This window comes from Triplophysa rosa, linkage group LG8, assembly GCF_024868665.1.
Source record: "Triplophysa rosa linkage group LG8, Trosa_1v2, whole genome shotgun sequence".
In the NCBI taxonomy this organism is placed as follows: Eukaryota; Metazoa; Chordata; class Actinopteri; order Cypriniformes; family Nemacheilidae; genus Triplophysa; species Triplophysa rosa.
In genome coordinates this window covers 21,174,012-21,197,980 of record NC_079897.1, presented here as the reverse complement: position 1 = coordinate 21,197,980, position 23,969 = coordinate 21,174,012, and the positions used below count along the sequence as shown (strand labels likewise).

Genomic DNA, 23,969 nt, shown 5'->3' with positions numbered 1-23,969 from the left:
TTGTGGACTCGTTGTCTATTTTGACTTTATTACAAAAACATGTTTCAAACAGTTCTTGGCCACCATTGAATACCATAGTAGGAAAATTGCTTTATAAATTTCTTTGTTCTGTTGAACACAAAAGAAGATATTTTGAAGAATGTAGGACAGCAAACAGTTCTGGGACACTTTTGACTACCATTGTCATTTTTCCTACTATGGTAGTCAATGGCGGCTAAGAACTGTTTGGTTACAAGCATTCTTCCAAATATCTTTCTCTGTGTTCATCAGAACAACAACTTGAGGAGTAAATGGTGACAGGACTTGTATTTTTGGGTGAACTGTTCCTTTAAATATTTACAAAGTTGTGCAAGATTTTCTCTTGGAATCAACAGACAAATATAAATGGTGTGAAATTACATTCCATTTAGGCTTAGAGAAGGCAACAGTACATGCAGACATCAACTGTAACAAAAGAAAGAAAAATGTTTAGATATTTTTAAAATGGGAACAGAGGCTTGTTAGAGGATCCATTTGTGTTTCCATTGTTTAAAAATATGGAAATTATCTTTTTAGTGTTCTTGCAGGATAGGCTTTCCATGTTTGTCTTTCAAAAACAGTTATTTTCCATCACTCCTTTTGACATACAAGTCTGTGTACAAGATCCCCCCCAACATATAAACTGAGGTATCTTTACCAGCATAACATTTTAAATAATGCATCAAAATGATGTTAAAAGTATTATTATAATGGATTATAAAACTATAAATAATGTAACCCAGTAAGGGTTGCAGTAGAATATAATATGATGCAATGATTATATGGCAGAAACTGACTGAAAATATTTCTGGAAGAGAGGTCAATTTAACTTGTGTATTTAACACTCTTTACTCGCCCATACAGGTGGTTTTGTTATGCAAGGTGTACGTCACCTTTACGACAGGTATATGACCTGCTGATGATAGAATTAAAGGTTATCTAACACATTTGTTGTGTTTGGGGTCTTAACCTCTAACCCCTGGGTGACACTGCAGATTTCAGACGTGAACCCAGATGATGCTGAGCACGGCTCTCACTTTCTGTCTCTTGATCTCCACCCACTCATTCACTCAGCAGATCTCCCACACGTCATAGAGATCTCCCTCATCATGTTCTTTCAAATGAGTTTTTAAGTGCATCGACATATCACCCTGGAGTCTGTTAGATCAGTCAGGGATAGATGTATTCCCTGCAGGAATCCAAACATATTTTAATGAAAATATTTTGGCACGAGTGCATGTGTTTTGGCTGTTGGGTCAGGTCTCAGTTCTTGGTTTTGCTCTGCCCGCTTTGACTGCCCACACTAGATGGACGCAGATGATAGGAGTATTGCTTCGCCTGACTCAAAGAGTCCGTCAGGTTCACACACCCGACGGCATTCACTGCGGATAAAAAGCAAATTTGCGTATGACACATACAGTTATATATTTCGCAAAAGCTTCTTTCCGAAGCGACTACGATTTCATCGGACATATTTTATGTAAACGCAAACTTTCTTTCTGGACGCGAACAATCAAGATGAATCTTTTGACAGCCCTAGTTTCTTTGAAATCAAATCAGTTGATTTCGTGTTGCTAATGCTGTGTTTGATTGAGCTACAGAAATACACAGATTATAAACCTTAATGTGTGTGTGTGTGTGTGTGTGCGTGCGTGCGTGCGTGCGTGCGTGCGTGCGTGTGTGTGTAAAAATACTCACATTGTTTGTTTGTTTTGAGTGACAGATCCAGCAGTAGTTGGCTTTGGCTCTGTGTCCTGAGCGCAGCGGCCCGTAAAGACTGCCCCCTTTTGGCTGAGGCTCCGCCTACACCAAATAAAACACGATTTGTGATCCTTAAATGTAATAACGTGTATTTTTCGTCAGAGTTACATAGATATCTCTGCATTAACGTCACAAGTTGTGGTTAAAATAACTAAGTCTGACAGTTTGGTTTGGTATCAAACGTGCAGGTGTTTGAGCATGTGTCCGTCTGGCAGCATTGAAGAGGTGGGGGGGGTTGGACGAAGTGTGGGAGACAGCTCGACATTCCACCTGACAGCAATGAACTTTTCAAAGCGCCTTGACTGTCAAGGTGGAGCGGGGAGGGGAACAAGCCTCCGTGTGTGTACGTCTACGTGCGTGTTTGAGAATGAGAGTGTCTGCCCCGCGCACCCGTCATCACCTGTTCATGTCTACTGAAGGTCAGTAGCGTTAACTGGGTCGAAACTCCCCCTTATCAACAGATATGAAAAGGGGAGTGAAAGTGTCTCGGTGTGGAAACGCCACGCCCCATTTAATAAAAATGTAGTTCTGCACTGTTTGTGCTTTAGATGTACATGATGCCTCTTCTTTGATGAAGGGATTACATTTCTTTCATCATTTAATCATCCTCATGTCATTTCAAACCTGTATGACTTTCTTTCTTCTGCAGAACACAAAAGAAGATATTTTGAAGAATGTTGGTAAGCACAAAACATTGGCCCTCATTGACTTAATACATATTTTGTGTTTCCTTGAAGTAAATAAAGCATACCGGTTTTATATCACATGAGGGTGAATAAACGACAGATTTTTTTTATTTTTAGGTTAATTGTCAAGTCCAAATTTATTTCTAAAGCGCAAAGTCACTTTAAGAGATGTGTGCTGTTTCTTTTCTAAGTGACTGAAAGTGATTTGCATCATGGTAAACAATAAAGATCTTATAGAACAACAAAGCTGCCGGCAGAACATCAGCCTCAGAAACTCACCGTAAATATTTTGAAGCACTGAGCTCTTTTTTCCTGTGCTCCTGATGGGAGGAGCCTGAACGTCACAAGTGGTTGTAAGGTGGGTGTGGTCATGGTAGGTCGGCCACTCCCATAACAACTGAATAAGCAGGGCAGTGGCTTCAGTTGGCTCCACCCCTTTCACTGTCTTGCACAGTAATTTATGAAGACGACCCCGAATGCAAGACCTGAAGAGAAAGCAACATTTTACAACCGCAAACACATCAGTCGATGCAGGGCTTATATAACATATCACTGCTGTCCTTCTGAAAACATGTATCTCCATATTTTATGATTTTTTTGCCATAAATCATTATCATTTTTCACCACTTATGTACTGTACGTCACTGGGTTTTGCAAATACCTATAAAATGTAATTAAAAGTGCTTAGCAACTTTGACAACACAGTACTTAACCATGTAAAAATTACAGTGTTTTTTCCATTTCCTGAAAGAGAACGAATTTGGACATCCGAGGTTTCAGAAGGACGTGATGTATGATCCCCATTCCTGAGGCTTTAAAACCGTTGGAACTTAAAGAATGCACAGCACCTATTAATAATTTACATTAAATGGGTCATATGACACGGCTAAAACGAATATTATCGTTTGTTTTAGCTGTAATGCAATGTGTATACACGATTTAAGGTTCAAAAACACTGTATTTTCCACATACTGTGCATGTTTGTATCTCTTTGCCCCGCCTCTCTGAAACGCTCATCGCTCTGAAAAGCGAGGTGTGCTATGATTGGCCAGTTAACCAGTGCGTCGTGATTGGTGGAATACTGCAAGCGTGTGATGGAAATGTAACGCCTCTTACCATATTTGGAACATCAGCTTCCAAAGCAACTGTACTGACAGGTACGCCCACCTTACTTGCATATACATTTGGGCGGTCTTGGTCAAATCATACCACGAACTGACGTAGATTTGTGGGGGTGTGGTTACACGAGGCGTTTCAGGCAGGTCTGGGTGAGCATTCGCTTTTAGATAGAATGCATCTTTTGTTCCGACACTTGCAATTTTACGTGTCTAATACATGCATGGGCAACTTATAACCAGTGTTGGGTGTAACTAGTTACTAAGTAATTAGTTACTGTAATTTAATTACTTTTCCCTTGGAAAAAAGTAAAGTAATAGATTACTCAATTTTTTCCTGTAATTTAATTACAGTTACTTCTGATGTAATTAAACAAAATACTTTGTGTAATATACAGTATGTGTGTGCAATAGTGGAATTGACATCAAAATTCAAAGTCTAACTTTAAAATCTGTGCTTTAATGTATAATTCTCACATTTGTAATACTTTGGTCAGTTAATAAGAGTACTTTATGTAGTTTTATATTATTTATTTGAATGAATTAAAAGAGCTGTCTCATGTCTATCCTTGCATCACTTAACTAATCTATAGCATATAGAAAGTAATTAGTAATTAAATACTTTTTGGAGAGAGTAATTTGTACAGTAATCTAATTACACTATTGAATATGTAATTAGTAACTAGTAATTAATTACTTTTTCAGAGTAACTTGCCCAACATTGCTTATAACACACCAAAGACACAGAAAAACATGTTTTTGCGCCATATGACCCCTTTAATAACACACAGTAAAATCGCCTGTGTTAAAAATGTCATATTAACACTCACAGTGTATATATAATCCACACTCTCAAAGTGTGGATTATATAAACACTGTAAGAGTTCATTTGACCCTTTTTAACACTGGCGATTTTGCTGTGTACCTTTTAAACACTGTATGTTTGATATTAGGGCTCTGAATCCTATTATTTAGAAAAGCCATTAAAAGCTAAAAAAAATCTTTAAAAGCACTCATGAACTTTTAGCCTCCATTACATTCCCTGCACACACACACGCAAATAAATAAAAGGCCTATTTGGGCGACCTCCCCCTTAGAGGTGTTAATGTGCAGGTGGGCAAAAAGCCCATGCCACAGCTCAAACAAGCACATGTGGGCAACATATGAGCAAGCACCAAAGGAATCTGCCAATTTTTTGCTTTCTCTGCACTTATTTTAAGAGGAATTGTGTGGCGATAGCAGAAGCTAAATGAAGAGACATGAGTACCTCCTCCATGCTCTCTGAATCACACTGGCTGCGTGATGTTTACCGTGCACTCTCTCTCTCCTCTTTTCCTTCTCTTTGTCCACTTGTTTTCTTTTTGCTTTTTCTCTCTCCACCCCTGAACATTTCTCCTTCTCCCTGTCATTCTCTCTCGCTCCCTCTGACCTTGTTCTTTTCTCCTTTTCTCTCTCCATCCGTTTCTCTGCCTCTCTCTCTGATTGTCGTTCCTTTTGTCGTGTACCAGAAACTCTTTCTGAGCCGGAGATGTTGGATCGCTGGGTCCCTGCAGATTGAGGTGCTGCTGGCTTGTTTCCTTTGGATGGTGATCTGTGATGGCCATCTGCTGCTTGATTTGAACTGACTGTTGAAATGGTGGGAGAAGGTTCAGGTAGTGAGTGGGACCCTGTGTTCCTGGGTCTGGTGTGTATTGCTGGTTTAAGGGTTGTTGTGGTCTCCATGTGGTTTGATGGTCCATGGGTCCCTGTGTGAACTGGTTTGGCACTGCCTGGGCGGCTGGAGCCAGCGGGCGATCGGCGCTCATATGTGGAGCCACATTCCACTGACGGACACGTGTCCGTCATACACGTTTCACCTAGAGTGCGTAAAGACTTCTTGCTCAGTGGGGTCACTGTGAGGTCAGAGGTTACTGAGGGGAAAGAGGACACTGATGTTTTAGCCTCTCTCATTCTGCGCTCTGTAGGAGAAATAAAATGAAAGAACGGGTTAGAAATGTATTTATGTTCATATTAATATTTTACATTTTAATGTTGCTCATCTCATACACCCACCAGTTCTATGTTGTTTCTCTCTCCTGCTCTGTGATTGGCTGTTATGAGCACCTGAGCTTTTCCTGTGTTTGTGTCCTTTAACCGTTATTGGATCTTTCACCTCAACATTCTGCTCTGCTACCTCCAATGACAGTTTTTCCACTCTGGCAGCGGCCAATGAGATCTGCCGTTTCTGTTTTGCTCCAGGCAATGACAGCTGCTGCTCAGCCTCGCGCCTGCGCTCCTCCTCTCTCTTCCTAGAAAAACAGAAACTTTAAATAGTCAAGGAGTTGTTTAAAATGATCATTACAAATATTCCAAAAACATTCTAATTTTAATAATAATAAATTATGAATAATAATGAATTCATATTAAAGTAACTGAAACTATTTTCATTCTAAAAGTAAAGCACTTATATTAAATATTTTGCATGGTCTCTGTTGTTCATTAAACTGCTGCTTTTTACAAAAGTTTTATCTGTGGGTAGTTGACAATATACCATACATGTGTCCTATGGTGTGTAATATAGCAAAAATTTTGAAAACAAACTGTTAATAATATATTTTTTTATATTATTCATATTTGTAGAGTTTGGTTCCAAAATGAGATTCAGTATCTCACAGAAGTGAGTACACCCATTTTAGTAAATATTTTATTACAGTATATCCTTTCATGTGACAACACTGAAGAAATTACACTTTGCTACAATGTAAAGTAGTGAGTGGACAGCTTGTATAACGGTGTAAATTTGCTGTCCCCTCAAAATAACTCAACACACAGCCATTAATGTCTAAACCGCTGGCAACAAAAGTGAGTACACCCCTAAGTGAAAATGTCCAAATTGGGCCCAATTAGCCATTTTCCCTCCCAGGTGTCATGTGATTCGTTAGTGTTACAAGGGCTCAGGTGTGTTAAATTTGGTGTTATCGCTCTCACTCTCTCATACTGGTCACTGGAAGTTCAACAAGGCACCTCATGGCAAAGAACTCTCTGAGGATCTGAAAAAAAGAATTGTTGCTCTACATAAAGTTGTCTTTGGGAAATAGATGTATGAGTGCTGCCAGCATTGCTGCAGAGGTTGAAGGGGTGGGGGGGTCAGCCTGTCATTGCTCAGACCATACGCCGCACACTGCATCAAATTGGTCTGCAAGGCTTTCGTCCCAGAGGGAAGCCTCTTCTAAAGATGATGCACAAGAAAGCCCGCAAACAGTTTGCTGAAGACAAGCAGACTAAGGACATGGATTACTGGAACCATGTCCTGTGGTCTGATGAGACCAACATAAACTTATTTGGTTCAGATGGTGTCAAGCATAGGGATGGGTATCGTTAAGATTTTAACGGTATTGCTACTCTTATCGCTACTGCTTATCGGTCCGGTTTTCTTATCGGTGCTTTTGGATATATTTTTTTTGTAAAAAATAAGACCAAAAATAAAGAATTTATTAATAGAATAACACTGCTTTAGTTTCTGCAATGTAAAATAAATTGTATTCAGCGTGGACCAGCAGTATTAAAAGAAGTGGGTTGGTTCATCATAGCCGCACGCAACAATTTTTTTTTGAACTATTTAAATGTGTATTTTAATGGACAGATTTTTATGTTTGTCCTGTGTATTTAAGTAAAGCGACAAATTATTAAGCTCTCAATGTTATCAAATAGGCCTATTATTTGGGCTGATTTATTTATTATTAAACTAGTAGATAATGTGTTGTGTCTTCACATCATTTAATCCAATTGAAATTAGACACATGCATAGATATAGGTTGCGCGCATGTCTCATCTGTTATGGAAGACGCGCGCATGGAGACTTGCAGTGCGGAGCCACGACTCCAGGCGCGAGCAGGACTCTGCTTGAGAGAGACAAGCCGTGCGTGTTTGTGATGTTAAAACAGTTCATCCGTTTAGTTTCGGGGACGCGCTGTTTTGGTAACGCGAAACGGAGACGGATTTCAAAAGCATTCAAACACAGGCTGCGCGCGCTCGTGAAATTTAAACAGCTCATCTCTTTAGTTTGAGAGACGCCATGTTTGGGTAGACGCGCGTGCCGCGTGTTTCTCCAGTACAGAAAGCAGAACCGATAAGGGCAGAGCTTATCGATGCTCCGGTCTTTCATAATTTAGCCCTGGGTCTCTTTTAATACCGTGTTTCGGTATCCATCCCTAGTCAAGCGTGTGTGGCGGCAACCAGGTGAGGAGTACAAAGACTAGTGTGTCTTGCCTACAGTCAAGCATGGTGGTGGGAGTGTCATGGTCTGGGGCTGCATGAGTGCTGCCGGCACTGGGAAGCTACAGTTCATTGAGGGAACCATAAATGCCGACATGTACTGTGACATACTGAAGCAGAGTATGATCCCCTCCCTTCGGAGACTGGGCCGTAGGGCAGTATTCCAACATGATAACGACCCCAAAAGAAGTTGAGGGTAAAGGTGATGGAGTGACCAAGCATGACTCCAGACATAAACCCTATTGAGCATCCTCAAACGAAATGTGGAGGAGCGCAAGGTCTCTTAACATCTACCAGCTCCATGATGTCGTCATGGAGGAGTGGAAGAGGACTCCAGTGGCAACCTGTGAAGCTCTGGTGAACTCCATGCCCAAGAGGGTTAAGGCAGTGCTGGAAAATAATGGTGGCCACACAAAATATTGACACTTTGGGCCCAATTTGGACATTTTCACTTAGGAGTGTACTCACTTTTGTTGCCAGCGGTTTAGACATTAATGGCTGTGTGTTGAGTTATTTTGAGGGGACAGCAAATTTACACTGTTATACAAGCTGTCCACTCACTACTTAACACTGAAGAAATTACACTTTGCTACAATGTAGTCACATGAAAAGATATAATAAAATATTTACTAAAGTGTGAGGGCTGTACTCACTTCTGTGTGATACTGTAACTCCGTTTGAAAACATTTCAAAAATCATGTTTTTTATGATGTTATCATGTTTTTCTTGCGTTTTATTGTATTAGTAAGCAGTATTTTAACCAATAAAAAGTATTGAAAAGTGATTGTCAACTTTGACAACACAGTATTTAATCATTTAAAAAGTACAGTGTTTTTTACATTTCCTAGAAACGGCAAAGTTGGACATCAGAGGTTTTGGAAGGACAGCGATGATATTCATCATAGTGTGAAAAAAAACATTTAGAAACATTTAGCCCACAAAAAATTTTAATCAGATTGTCCTACTGAAAAAAGGAGCTTTGAATAATGACCTGACAAAAATGTTGCAGAAATCAAATCACACGAAAAAGTCACAAAGTATCACCCAACGGTTTAAATATACATGGTTACTTTCTTTCTTACAGGTCTAAATCTGACATTAAAAACTACAATCTGTAACTCCTTTTGGTTAAAAATAACCAAAAATGGGTTATTGAGCAAGCACATAAAACCACTGTTCAATCCAAACTGTCGCATTACCCTGATTCCCAACCGAAAGCTAATAATAATCATTTATAAATTCAAACAGAGATGGCGATATAGAGGCAAAAGTTATGGACTGCAGCTTTAACGGGATATTTCAGAGGCTAAACAAAATTTCCTCATGTTTTACTCACCCTCAAGGCATCCTAACTGAATATGAATTTCTTCTTGATAGAAGCCTCTGGTTCACGCGCGCCCGAGGGATAACGGAAGCTAGACATTAACGTTAATAGCACTGTCAATATGGATATTTCTCTTAAACAAACGTATCGATTCGCTTAAGAAGACCTTTGTTAAGACCACGGAGCCGTGTGTATGCACTTTTGGAGCTTCAAAAATTGCCCCCACATTCACTCCCATTCTACCGCTTGGAAGTAAAATGATGCGTGGTATTATAACTCCGACTGCATTATTCTTCAAGAAGAAAGTCATATTCAGTGAGGATGCCTTGAGTAAAGGTCTTTGCACATACAGTCCGAAATTTTCGTATGCGTTTTTTCGTATTTGGCTCTCGTTTGTACGGTGTCTCTGAATGGTTAAAAAAGGCCACTCAAAATGCTTGACGGATCCGAAAAACGCAGAAAATCGAACCCGGTCTGAATTTTTTTATGACGGACGAAAATATCGGAGGCAGTGTGTAAATGTGATTGACACAATGTGAGGTCGTATTTATTTTTTAACGTGCGGAAATTTCGGACGCAAATTTCGGACTCAATGTGCAATGGGCTTAAAACATGGGGAAATTTAGTTTTGCCTCTGAAATATCCCTTTAACGTGCAAGCTTTCTTTGACAAAAACGTAATAAACATGAACACCTTTGAATATCATAAAGCAAAAAAGAACAAACAGACGGATAGATTGTAAGCAAAATAACAGATTGGCAGACAATGCAAACAAGTTTAAATGAAAAGAATGTATGTTAATGTGGGTACGCAGATGCTGAGGAAAGGTAGGTGTTCATTTATCCCGACAGACTCTAAATGTCAAGCTGTTGAGCAGCTGAGCTTTGGCCAATTAACAGAAAATGAGGGAGGCTCTCTCTCCGTCTCTCTCATCTATTTCCATTATTGACAGCAAGAAATTGATGCTCATATTCCTCAGCAGGCAGGTAGATAGATGAGCTGCTACTGAGCAAACACATATAATTAAACAACACATATTATATTCATGCAAACATTCCGTGTCAGCTGTGCCGAGTATCTGAGATTGCTCTCGCGAATCTGATGCCACATCAATCAGCGCTGGGTGTGAACAGGGGTTAAACTGGACACCATTCAAACACCTTCCATTCTGATCTTCATTTGTTCATGCATTCCATTTTCTGTATGCTCCAGTCTAGTCTTGTCTGGTACAGTACACACGTTCCATCTTAACTCGCTTCAAACCCCTAAAAGTTTATTACATCATGCGTGTTGCGTGCATGCTTGTTTACTCACTTAGCAGCGTCCTTGCGCAGCTGTTCGTGTCTCATGAGGAGCTTCTTGCGTTCTTTGAAGGTCCGCCGGACCTTGTAGCCCTTGTAGAGAGCCTGGATGGATGAAGCGGCAATGTCCTGGATGGCGGCGATGGACAGAGCTCCATGCTCCAGTAGAAACTGCGTCAGTTCTTGATGCTCCCCAAGAAGGGCGTAGTCTAGAGGAGTGTACCTATATACACAGCGCTTATATTAAACAGCCATTCACAAACACGAAATTATCATGCGTGTGTGAGTGTTTGTTACCTCTCCTCAGTATGCTCCATGTGGTTTGGGAAAGTTCCGCATCCCAGGAGCAGCTTCACGGCATCAAGATAACCATTATTACAGGACCAATGGAGCGCGGTTCTTCCCTTAACACATACACGAAGATAAAATTAGGCTGGGCTTAAAGTCATGGGTGGCTGGGTTTGGGCTTGCTTTGGAATCATACCTCCTTGTCCTGGATATTAGGGTCTGCATCGTGTTGGATAAGCAAAGCCATGCAGTTGATGTAGCCGGCATACGCCGCACACTGTAAAGGAGTGCGTCCAGCGTGGTCCTGCAGATTTGGACTGATCCCGTTCTCCATCAGCACATCACACACCTCCGCATTACCGCCAAGAGCCGCCCAGTGCAGCGCAGAGTGACCGTCTATATCCACCAGATCAACACGTGCCCCTCCTGAGCAAAAGCATAGATAAAACCAAACTTACCATAAACACTGTGAACTGACTCTAAACATATTTTCAGGTGTTGCTTGACAAACCTTTGATGAGTGTGAGGATGACGTCTCGATGGCCCATCTCACAAGCACGAAACAGAGGCGTGTGTTTCATTACATCCAGTGGGTCCACCATGGCTCCTTTCTCCAGCAACAACCGCACAGTCGAAACGTGACCTGAGAGCGCGGCAGCATGAAGCGCTACACACAAAGACAAAGAGGAGACGTATCAGTGTCATAAAAAACTTTTGACCCTACCCTACCTTCATGAGGTAGAACAACGACTGGGCATTTCTGGCATAAATTGCGGATGTGACATTTTCAGTCAAATCTTAAAATACAAATTATCAGAGAATGTACAGTATTTACGTTTTCTATTTAAGATGATGGAAACATACATAAGTAATGGATGTGACAAAAAAAGGACACGTTTTTGAGACACAACATACTTTGTAAGATTTTTTACGGTAAGGTTGACATTGGCATGCATTTGCCCTAACATTAGATAGCATATTAAACTCATAATTGGTCTTATCACTCGGAAATATTATGAAAAATGTAAAAATCTGTGTGTGTGTAACTGTTCCGCACCTGTTCCACCATACTTATCAGTCATGTTGATGTCCAGGTCTTTTTTTAGGTCCAACATAATCTTGATGACATCATCACTGCCCTTCCCAGCAGCCCACATGAAAGCTGTTCGTCCCTCCAGATCGGGCTCATCCCGCACTGAGTGATGTTTCAGAAACACTGCAACTGTATCCTAAACAACCGGCACGCACATAAAAAAAACGGCTGAAACAACAGCTGGAAGAAATCCAATGTGCAACCCATGCAATCAAATGAGAACATATTTTACAAAGCGCACACACAACAACACAATCACAAAAGTCTTACGGCATAGTTACTCTGAGCACCATAATGCAGAGGTGTTGCTCCCTGACTGTCTGATGGAATCATCCCAGACTTGTTTCTCTCCAACAGGAGGTGGACAATCTTTGCGTGACCTACACAAACACACAACATGTATTCCTGAATGCAGATGTTGAACTTTAAACAGTGGTGCTTTAAAAGCAATTTGTGTACCCAGCAGTGCCGCCCAGTGCAGTGGTGTTCTGAACAGGTTGTCGTAGGCCGTCACGCTGCAGCCCTCGTATGACGTCAACACTTCAACCACTGCTTCATTCCCATCAGCCACTGCAAAGTGCAGAGGGGTTCGGCCTTCATAGTCCTGCCAGTTCAGCAGAGACTCTGTGGGAGCCGCATCCTGCCATATAGAGAAAGAGTGGCGTTGAGGTCGTAAATAAATCAACTGGTTTTAATGAATCTGCTAGAATGTGTGAGAAGAGGTCATAATTCATATAGACGGTTTCAGTGGCAACAACATAAACCAAACGTTATCAGGCCCAAACTCAACTTCCTGTAGACCTCCGCAAAGAATCAATAACTGTTGAGTAGATTTCATTTTAATTCAATATACAGTAAAATATGAATATCAATTAATATGAACAGAAATGAAATATACAATAAATTGTTATATTATAACCAAAAACACAGCCCGCAAGTTAACTTTGGGCCAGGCGCATGCGTCCGATAAAACCGTCAATATTTTATAGCATAAGTGAAATGGAGAGCACTAGCGACTCACCAGGATACAGCGCACAGTACGGGTGGCATTGGGGTTTTTGTTATGTGCTGCCCAGTGTAACGGGATCTTGCCCTCGCTGTCCGGTATTCCGATGTTGGAATCATGCTTGATCAGCAGCTTAACATGCTCGGGGTGATTATAGAACGCGCTCCAATGCAGAGCTGTTTGCTGGAGAAACAACAGCAGTGAACAAATATGCAGAAATGCATGCAACCACCCTTCATTACCCCAAAATAAATCATTTATTCACCCTCAAACCAGTAAATCTCTACTGTAGAAAACAAAAGAAGATATTTCGAGAAATGTCTCAGTGGTATTGTGTCCATACAATGGAAGTTAAGGGGGGCCAATGTTGTTTGGTTACCAACATTCTTCAAAATATCTTCTTTTGTGTTCTGCAGAAGAAACGTCATACAGGTTTGACATGAGGGTGAATAAATAATAAAGGAAGTTTCATATTTGGGTGAACTGTCCCTTGAAACATTTAAACTCAAGGATAAGCCTATCTGGAGAGAGAGGTCTGAAGGTGAACTAGAAGAATTGAGCTATTTTCTGCATTCTAGACACAAAACAAGGCCCATCACGAGAAGCCACGATTGTACTTATCAAATTATTACAAAACCAACAGACAGATAAGAGCGTGCAAACAAACCTTCCTTTTGTGTCTCAATGAGTGAACACACACACACACACACACACACACACACACACACACACACACACACACACACAATGATTTAAAACAGGAGCCTTAATAACCCTGGTAGCTTTGAGCAGTTTGTCTGTGGAATGAGATTTTAAATGACGGCATATCTAAAGAGTCGCTGTATGTGCGTAGATCATCGGAAAGTAAACCGGAGTGAATGTTTACAGTAATTGGAGCCAAAGTGAATAAAGCTGCATGTGGTCTGGTAATCTGCTGCAGTTGATAGCAGTATTTCCCAGGAAAGCACAGAGCCCACATATCTCCTTAACCTCTTTCGCTCTATGGTGACCGTCGTGCATTTTCTCATCAAGGTTATTTCTAGAAATCGTATACACTACACCTAAAGACTAGTCCATGCTGCCTTCACAGCACCGAATATTAACGTTCTGAAGTTAAAAGTCCCAGTAAAAAGAAATACTTCTGTCATCAGCTTTTATTTACCCTGTCAGAATTTGGTGTTTGCTCTATTTTTTATTTTACCTATATTATGAATATATTAAAGTATATTTCTAATCAGCGACGAGGTTTCCACTATGATCTTACATTGGTTATGGGACAAGTCTGTGGCACGCAGCGAGTGTGCGATCACGTCACACAAATGAGGTTAACATCGCGATGAGACCCTGAGCCTACTAGGCGCCTGGCAAGCTCTTGTAGTAGCGCTGAGAAAATAACTTTTATTAGACAATTTAAACAGAGCTCATATCCTCCAGTGAGACATCAGAGGGTGCGGAGACCCCCTGCTGCTTTATGGCATATATATATGCAACCACAAACACACACGCACACACAATCTAACCTCACATTCACCCCATTCCCACCCGTACCGTCTGAGGGGGCCACGGAGGAGTCAGATGTATATGTCTGGTACCTTATTTCTGTCCTGTGTGTCCACCTCACCAGGTGCCATGTGCTTGAGGAGCAGAGACAGAGGCTTGAGACTGGAGTGACGGGTTGCCAGGTGAAGCGGAGTCATTTCTTCCAGATCCTTCAAACGCCAATCAGCATGACGTGACAGCAGCAGTTTCATGAATCGCACATTTCCCTGAAAATAACAATTGTAGATGGTTTCAGCGGCAACAATATAAACAACCGTTTTATGTGGCCCAAACTTAACTTTGGGTAGACCTCCGCAAAGAATCAATGACTGTTGAGTAGTTTTCATTTAATTTACTACAATGAATATACAATTAAATATTAATATAAATTCAAATGAATATAAACTATTTATAAAATAAATTGTTATATTATAGCCAAACACAGACCGGAAGTTAACTTTGGGCCAAGCGCGTGCGTCCGATAACACCACCTATACTCTAAAGGTAATTGCACATAGAGTCCGAAATTTGAGTCCGAAATTTCCGCTCGTTAAAAAATAAATACAACCTCACGTTGTGTCAATCACTGTACGTCATAAAAAAATTCGGACTGGGTTCGATTCTCTGTGGTTTTCGCATCCGTAGCAAGCATTTTGAGAGGTTTTGACAACCGCGCCAAAATCCAGGATGGCGTCTCAGTGCACTTCGTATCAACGCACAAAGTACTGTATGAGAAAGGCTGTATTGTTTTGCAATTTTTTTTTCGCAACGGATTAATTAATACGCATTGGTTTCTGTATGTGACGAATTTAGAGGATAACGAATACGAAAAAACGTTTACGAAAATTTCGGACTGTATGTGCAAACACCTTAAGTTTCTTGGTTATATCACAGTCAGTTGCAGGTGGTATTAAAGGGATAGTTCAACAAAAATGAAAATTCTCTCATCATTTATTCACTCGCATGTCATTCAAAACCTGTATATGAGAACACAAAAGAGGATATTAGGTGAAATGTCTCAGTGGTTTTGTATTCATACAATGAAAGTCAATGGGGGGGCAATGTTGTTTGGTCACTAACATTCTTTTAAATATGTTCTTTTGTGTTGTGAAGAAGATAAAAAATCATACAGGTGTGGATGGATATGAGGGACTGACAAGCTAATGCATATAGACTAAAACTGTAATAACAAACCATTTTGATTTCATGGGACCCCTAAGCCTTCTATCAGCAGAAAACATAGTGCAGATTTTATATCTGGATTTTACAAAAACTGTGTCAATTCTGTCAATTATGTTCAGTGTCTGGCAGGGGACGTTCATCGTTGTGCCACAGTTTGAGGCAGCTGTTTATCCATCTAAGAGCCTGAATGTGGCTATGAGTGAATGGCCCTCCCCTCTCATCAAGAATCCTCCCAGGCCTCCTTAGCTCCTGTGTAAAACATTCTGGGGAGAACCCTTGTGTGTGTCTGTGTGTGTGCGCACGCGTGTGTGTCAGTGTTCTCAGTCTCTATTCCCAGCCCAATTAGAGTGTTAATCCCTGAGCTACAGCTCTTATTGATCTAGATGTCAGAGTGTAACCCATCAATCCATTCTCTCCCTGTCTTCCTCTCCTCATCTTCAACTGCTCTCTTCTCCTCATTCTCTCCCCATCCTCAACTAGTCTCCTCTCCTCATCCTCCATCCTTCATGTCTCCTCATCCTCTCTCCTGTTCTCTCTCCATCTTCCTCTTCTAACCTCAACTTCCTCTCCACATTCACATCATCAAGTTTAAGTCAAAACAACAAACGTTGTCATATTTAAATCTCAGAGAGAAATGTGACTGTCACGAACACTAGATGGCAGTAAACGCTAACAACACAAGGTCAGAGGCAGACGGGTGAGTGTGTGTCACCTTCTGTGCAGCCAGGTGCAGTGCGGTTCTCTGACTGTGGTCAGTCTTGTTGACGGCAGCACCGGCCTTAAGCAGAACTTCAGCACAATCCAAGCGGTCAGCAAGCACACAGTACATGAGAGGAGTCCGTCCAAACTGATCCTCACTGTCCCACAGACGTGGCTCCGCTGGTGACAACCATACGCAAATAAGTCACAATTTGAGCTTACCCAAAAAGTTGAACTCCAAATCTGAAAAACGATGGGGGGGTAAATGTTTTGCTTTCATGTATGGGCATCATACCTGTGATCAGTTTCTGCAGGGTATTCTTATCTCCATTCACAGCGGCCGCATGGACCTGCGATGGATTCTGGGGGAGCAGCATCGCCTGGTGCGAAAACACACATCGGCAGTCACGCGACAAGTTCAGTCATGAGCAGATCATCACGCTTCCACGCAAAAACAACATATAGGTGCTCTTTTTTAGTTAAGCTTTGAATGGTGACCAAACTAACCATCACATCCGCTGGCTCAGTGGCTTAGCTGGAATTCTGGGTAATCCTCAGAAAGGAAGTAGCAAGGAGGGGGCAAATCCCCACTGGGACACACCCTGCTCAACTCATCTCTTATTTATGCTCATCAATATTGCAAGAGCATAAAAAATCAATTACATAAACAGAGACGTGTTAAACGTGTATGTGAGCAGTTAAAGGGACAGTTCACCCCAAAATGAAAATTCTGTCATTTACTCACCCTCAAGTTGTTCCAAACCTGTATACATTTTTTTTGTTCTGCGCAATACGAAGGAAGATATTTGGAAGAATGTAAGTAATAGATCTCATCCCCCATTTACTGCCATAGTAGTGGAAATAAATACAGTGGGAGTCAATGGAGGATGAGATCTGTTTGGTTACTGACATTCTTTCATACAGCTTCCTTTGTTTTCATCAGAACAAAGAAATTTATACAGGTTTGGAACAATCTGAGAGCGTGTAAATGATGACAGAATTTTCATTTTGGGGTGAACTATCCCTTTAAGAAACACGACTGTTGAAACTATACAAAATATCGTAAATATACTATTTTTTTCTCAATGGCTGCATTTCACATTCATTCAGTCTTTTTTCTTTACTATTCTTTCTTTCTAACTAATTTAGCCTCTGTTCTCACGCACCTCATGAGAGGGTAATTGGGGTTAGTTAATGCAGACTCATAAAACTACTAAGAGTTACAACTACTCCAGTAGCATGTGTGTTTGTGTGTGTATCTTCTGATTAAAGCCTATAAATGCTCTCTGATACACTGTAATTCAGATTTATGTGACTGTGTTCTTAAACTAAGGAAATCAGACATCACACAAACACACACAAACACAGTCTGCTTTTTGGATTCCCAACTTTGGAAAAAGACAGCAGGGGTACTTTCTTTGAGAAAGGTGTGCACACTGAGGAGTGTTCTACGTATACTTCTGAGCGTGTCGCGTCCGACCACAGGTTAAGAGTGTGCGCGAGCAATCGCGTGGGAAGTGATTTTCCGTGAGAGAAGGTTTTTATGGAGGCTTCGCTCATATCGACCACAAGCTTTCCTCAATTTCCTACAGACTAGTACGCACACATACATGCATACGCACACGCTGGGGCTTAATAACAAAATTGCCTGGCATACAAATCAAAGAGCCTTCTCTCAAATACACGAAACAAAGGTTTTAGTTCTGTTTTTAATAGAAGACGGTTATTTTCAACATGTAGATTAAATGTTAAAAAAGTTAAATTGATAATCATATTATGCATGCTAATTTTGACTAATTTAATCAAAAATCTTTGTATTATTTTAGCTTGAAATTCAAGTGTAAATTATTTATACTAGTTAATAATTTAATTAATAACAATCATGCTTTTAGCAATCTCAAAATATATAAAAGCATGTGTTATATTAATATATATTAGTTTAGTTTTTCTAAGGTGATAAGAAGTAATATCGTTTTTTAACAATATCTTTTTTTGTTTCAGACAAAGGTCAATTACAAGCATTATGTAAACAAAACAAAACACACTGATCGCTGATTTAGACACACTTTCCCACTCAAACTCTGGAACGCATTAAGCATTCATGCGATCTGCACAAGACAGAGAGCACTTCAACTTCAATGTGTGTGTGTGTGTGCGTGCGTGCGTGCGCGTGTGTGTGCGTGCGTGTGTGTGGGCAAACATCCAGCCTGTCTAGCCCAGCCAAATGATCCCCCACCAGCATCTTACTGAACAACCGGCCGAGTCAGGATTTAGGGAGAAAAAAAACAAACATTTATGAAGAACAAACTGCAGGGTCAACGGTTGAGCCATGCGCACATTTGTTTAAAGCACTGCATTAAAACATCTCTGATTGACATCAATCTCTCCCTTTCCCGATTTTTTTTTTCGTTCTAAGTATCAAGCTAAGAGACTTTCATCTCCTTTCATCTAATGCCCAGAGGGCAAATCTTCCATACTTTGTCCAAGGAGAAAAGGCTTCATGCTGTGGATGCATGCAATCATCCCTGTTGATACCATCCGTAGTGTATCTTGAGTGCCATGATCACCTTGTGCCTCATTAGCTGTGGTTTCCCATAATGCCGAGCGACAAATGAGTCCCTCTGGTGAAGGAGGTGTGGCTTCCAATGGGCAAAGTAATGCAATTATGTAGTTCCAGGGGTGTCAGTCACAACAACTGAACAACATAAGTGCTATTACAGACACAAACAAACTCTGTCTAACATATGTGTTATGTCTACAACATGTTTGCAGGCGCTCATGAAATCTGCCCACACAGAACTTGGCTTTGCCCACACAGATGACTGCAGAGTGGGATTGTTCGCAGAATTGGAAAGTCTGTTATTGGTACTCTTCTATACATACCCAGCACTTTAAGCATTTGTTTATTAAATATTTTGACTAAATTTGTCTTGTTTTAGGTACCAATGAGTGTCGATCTCTCAGCTCTGTTTAATGGTTAAATCTGAAGAGTTTAGACGCAAAACCCTCCATCATACAACTTTTCGTTTAAATGAGCATTTTTCATCATCTCCCACATTTACTTTTAATTTCAGACCAGGCAGTGTGTGGTGGTATATAGTGGGTTTTGAAGCAAAATTATTTGAGTAACGTATACTATGCGCGGAGAGCATTCATTCTACATCGTAATCTCATATTTGACGGATGTGGCTTTCAGAGAGTTTTGCATCTCTTCGTTTATTCCAACAAATTCTACAAATTTGGTTCAAATATCAGAGAAGCAAATGAAGAAAAACTAGTAGTTAAACCCCGAAAAAGTGTTTAACATAATAAGAATATATTTGTGAGTTTAAAGCATGTGTGTCTCCATTTCTCTAGGGGACATAAAGTGATGTAAATGTGTCATTAGTGCATCAGGGATTTAGTGTTTATATACTAAAACTCACTTAGTATTTTTGTCTTGTTTTCCAGAACAAATATCTAAAAATGATCAAAATTAAGTAAGTTAATGCTTAAAAAAGAGAACATATCTGCCAATTGGGCCGAATTAATAATTTAATAAATTTAAATTAAGTTTGTCCTCTTTACTTCATTCAATATTATTTTTCCTGACCCATAGGCAGATATTTTATCTGATTTTAAGCACAAACACACTTAATTGTGATTTTTTTCATCATTTTTCATTCACTTTCATTCTTCTCAAGTAATGCGGACTAGATGGTCAGACTAGGCTTTGAGCATGCGAAATTCTTTCGGACGGTGCTGCGAAAATGGGTGGGAGAATGATATCCTCTGTCTTTTAAATTGCTGTACCGAGAGGTCACGCTGTGACGTTTTGATATTCTATTGGTCTTACACACTCACGTGATGCGAAATCGCAGGTCAGAGTTCACCAAACTTGAACTTTGCTACGCAGCGAAATATCTTCGGACTGGCTTGCATTTCCGGACTGCCGCATTCGCATGCGTATAAATGGAAGGCAATGGAGCAAAAAGGCAAGTGTGATCGGCGCATAAACGCATCTTGATTTTAGAATGTTTAGATTTGTACTAGAAAACAAAGATTCATTTTTGCAGTGCCAAGACATTTTTGCCCACCTTTAGTCCAACATATTGTTTTACTTTTGCTTTCACCCCTTTAAGAGATCTATGAGCAAACAAAGATCTCAAGCAAGATCTCTCTCTGAAACTTTATTTCCTTTAGTTGTCACTTCTGGATGTGAACAATTTTGTAATATTTGCTTTTTTCTTGTTGTACTCGTGATTATTTTCTCATCCTAATTTTGAAGGCACCGTCTCACTTCCCTAAAAAAATCTGGCCTGTATGTTTTCATCAAACCATGGCATCAGTCAATGATGAACTGAAGCTGCGATCAGAAGCGGCTCACTTAGGTAGCAGGACGTAAGTGATTTGAAATGCCCTGGTCTGGGTCCCTGGAGCTCACTTGGGGCCGGGTTCCTATCATAGGTCTCTTGGGGGCCGACTCAGGATGAGGGGGAAGTATTACAACAGACCCTATCTGACATCTCTAATGAGGCAGCCTAGAGAGAGAAATCTCTCTTTTCCATCCTCCCGTTCTCGTACTCTCGCTCATCTCTGTATCTATGTTTCTTGCTTTCTCTCTCTACCATCTATCCACATAAACACATGCGAAGACTCGCACAGCCCCCTAGGCTATCCCCTCTCCTCCCTACAGCGACTAATTGGGCTAAATCTGTGATCTAATTAAACGTCCAATTAGTAGAAGAAGGGGGCATTTAGCCTCTGGCTACACCGCTGTGCGCGGGAAATAATGTGATTGCAAAACAAACAGAAAATCAATGAGAGATACAGGGGTGGGGGGAGAGAGAGAGAGGGGGAGAAACAGAAGGGGAAAGGGAGAGTGAGAGAGACAGGAAATGAAAAAAGATGAAACAACATTTGAATCGGTTAGGTGTTAATAAGATTATAAAGCGATGTGCGACGGAACTGATCATGTAGCTGTGCATGCTTGCGTGATGTCTTTCAGTCATGACCCTGTTAACACACGCTAATTAAATGATTATCAAAACACACATGTTAACTGCATTATTCTATCCATGCAGTCAGTAAGTACATTATTCTATTAACACGCTCAAAGAACCATAAAAATCAGCACATCATCAATTATTTACAGCTCACTTAACCCTAGAGAGCCAAGACTCCCTCAGAAACATTCACTTACCCTTCACTTGATTAAATATTAATATAGGGGTTACATTGTCTCCATTCATACTGTACATGCTGAGGGTGAAGACCACAAGAGTCATATAAAGTCTTGCAGACGTGCTGACAACATCGACGATGTCAGTGCCTCGTCATCAATTAGCAGGTTAAAAGCATGCACTATTATACTCCAATTAATTATATTCTATTCTAATCCATTCAAGTTGTTTGAATTATGAATTCTTTGATTCTTTGAAAAGTAATATATCGCTGCTGTACTTCTGAAACTTTGTATCTCTATATGTTTAGTTTTTTATTTTTAGTCTCTCACTGGGTTTTGCCAATCCAACCAATAAAAAGTATTAAAAAGTGCTTCTCAACTTTGACAACACAGTATTTAATCATTTAAAGGTCCAGTGTGTCATTTTTGGAGGATCTCTTGACAGAAATGCAATATAATATACATAACTGTCTTCAGAGGTGTATAAAGACCTTACATAATGATGCGGTATGTTTTTATTACCTTAGAATGAGCTATTTCTATCTACATACACTGCGGGTATGTAGCCGGACAAACTGCTCTACAGAGCGCGTTTTGTAAATACGTTATGTACTTCAGCTGAGAAGCAAAAACGTGACGACATCTTAGTCCTGTGAGAGCCACCGTAGTGCTTCGAATGGAGGGGAAGGGGTGGAGCGAGACTCACTGCTAGATGCCACTAAATTTCATATCGACCTTTAAAAAGTTTTCCTGTGGCTCAGTGGTTAGAGCATGGCGCTAGCAACGCCAAGGTCATGGGTTCGATCCCAGAATTACACATACTGTATAGCAAAATGTATAAAGCAATGTAAGTCGCTTTGGATAAAAGTGTCGGCCAAATGCGTAAATGTAAATGTTTTTTACATTTCCTGAAAAACAGCTGGTCCCCTTGCATATATATATATATATATAATATATACAATTTTTATAAAATATAGTTTTTAAATAAATATTTTGTGTAAAGACAAATATATCTAAATAATCAACATAATCTGACATAATGTGCTGCAGTTGCACTTCAGGCGACCTTGTGGTCCTTTTCTGAGGCCCTGTCTCTCTCTACCACTTTGCTAACTGTCCTCTCTACCACTGTACAGTCAAATTTAAGGCAAAAGCCCAAAAATGTATCTGATCACAGCTCATCTTCTCTATCTCTCAAGACATGTCTCATCGTCTATTTTCACACTCAGCATAGCTCATCTCGTCTCCACTCACTCTTTGCTTAGCTCTCCTCATCTCCACAGCCATCACAACCAGCACCGCACTCCCAATCTCCTCAATCACTTTTAGCACAGCACTATGTTTCTTAGCAGAGCCTATGTTTCTGATTCTTACCATGTTGATGTCCAGGAGGCAGGAGAGGACTCAACAGATGTTACCCAGCTAAGCGAACCCTCGCTGGGCTTGGCGCAGCCACAGGTCCCCCCTGCAGGAGAGAAAGCAGATCACTCACACACAGAGCACAAACCACCTGCTCTGGCCTACTGTGCCAAACACTGCCAGTGTCCCTTGCCAAAGCTGACTTAAAAGAGTGTGCTAAATAAATAAGGCGGTCAGATAAAACTAATTCAAGAAATTAGCATTTGCATTAACATTAGTATTTAGAATTAGTTATATATTTGACTTATGTCTGAACATAATATTATGAATAGTCAAAATCATCATCATTACAGTATTTCGATCATTTTTTATTTTATTTAAACATGAATGCATACAACAATCAGAATAAAAACATGTCTTCGTTGACCTCCCATGACCATAGTTCAAACAGCAAAAATTGCTTTGCACACTTTTTGATAGTGTGCTTTACAGTAATAGAAACGAAATGGTTTTATTTACGTGGTTCGTACGTAATAGCGAATGGGTTATGATTTCTGCAGCAAAATAAATAAAGTGTATGTACTTAATTGCATCTATTTATAAACACTTTGTTCGTGTAGTTCATTTGATCTCTTCATAAACACTTTATTTATGTAAATAAAATCCTTTTAACAAATTAAAACAACACTCTCACGAAATAATTGCAAACCTTCAGCTAAGAGAGTCCTTTAATGGTTTATAAACAAGTTATACATCCCGCAGCTGGATGCGTTTGCGTGTAGCTTGACGGCTAACGTTAAATACTTTTATAAATCTCCGTTACACAGTTGGGAAACGATGATGCAACTTACCACATTTAAGGTGAAACACAGTTATTCTGATACCTCCATTTCTGCTATTTAATATTTGCAACTCGTTTACTAACGGTTTGTAACGTTTCCGTTGCTCTTGTACTTTTTAGTACTTTAGCCCCGCTGCGGTCAATGATACTCCAACATATCTTGAGACCACAACACATCTGGGCACGTAAGTAAATAAAACTACACTTACCATCCACGACGCTCTCCACACACGATCTCTTCTGGGATGTGTAGTTTTAATTACCTAAACCGCGTTGAGTTGACGTAAATAGCGAAAGAATTTAACTACGTTTCCCACAATTCATAGCCGACCCGGAATT

The 23,969-nt window shown here is 40.3% G+C and overlaps 1 protein-coding gene across 1 annotated transcript; it reads right to left on the bottom strand.

Annotated features, from left to right (window-relative positions):
- invs (inversin) lies at positions 1–23,937 on the bottom strand. Its single transcript, XM_057339165.1, has 18 exons — positions 23,641–23,937; positions 22,805–22,895; positions 16,562–16,646; positions 16,280–16,446; positions 14,439–14,612; positions 12,862–13,029; positions 12,300–12,480; positions 12,111–12,220; positions 11,805–11,976; positions 11,259–11,414; positions 10,944–11,173; positions 10,757–10,863; positions 10,473–10,682; positions 5,633–5,868; positions 4,848–5,538; positions 2,745–2,950; positions 1,717–1,821; positions 1–1,400 (listed from the first exon to the last, which is right to left on the bottom strand). The coding sequence occupies exons 2-18, from the start codon at positions 22,805–22,807 to the stop codon at positions 1,282–1,284; spliced, it is 3,120 nt and encodes a 1,039-aa protein (XP_057195148.1). The 5' UTR covers positions 22,808–22,895; positions 23,641–23,937; the 3' UTR covers positions 1–1,281.
- Positions 23,938–23,969: the final 32 nt, after the last annotated feature.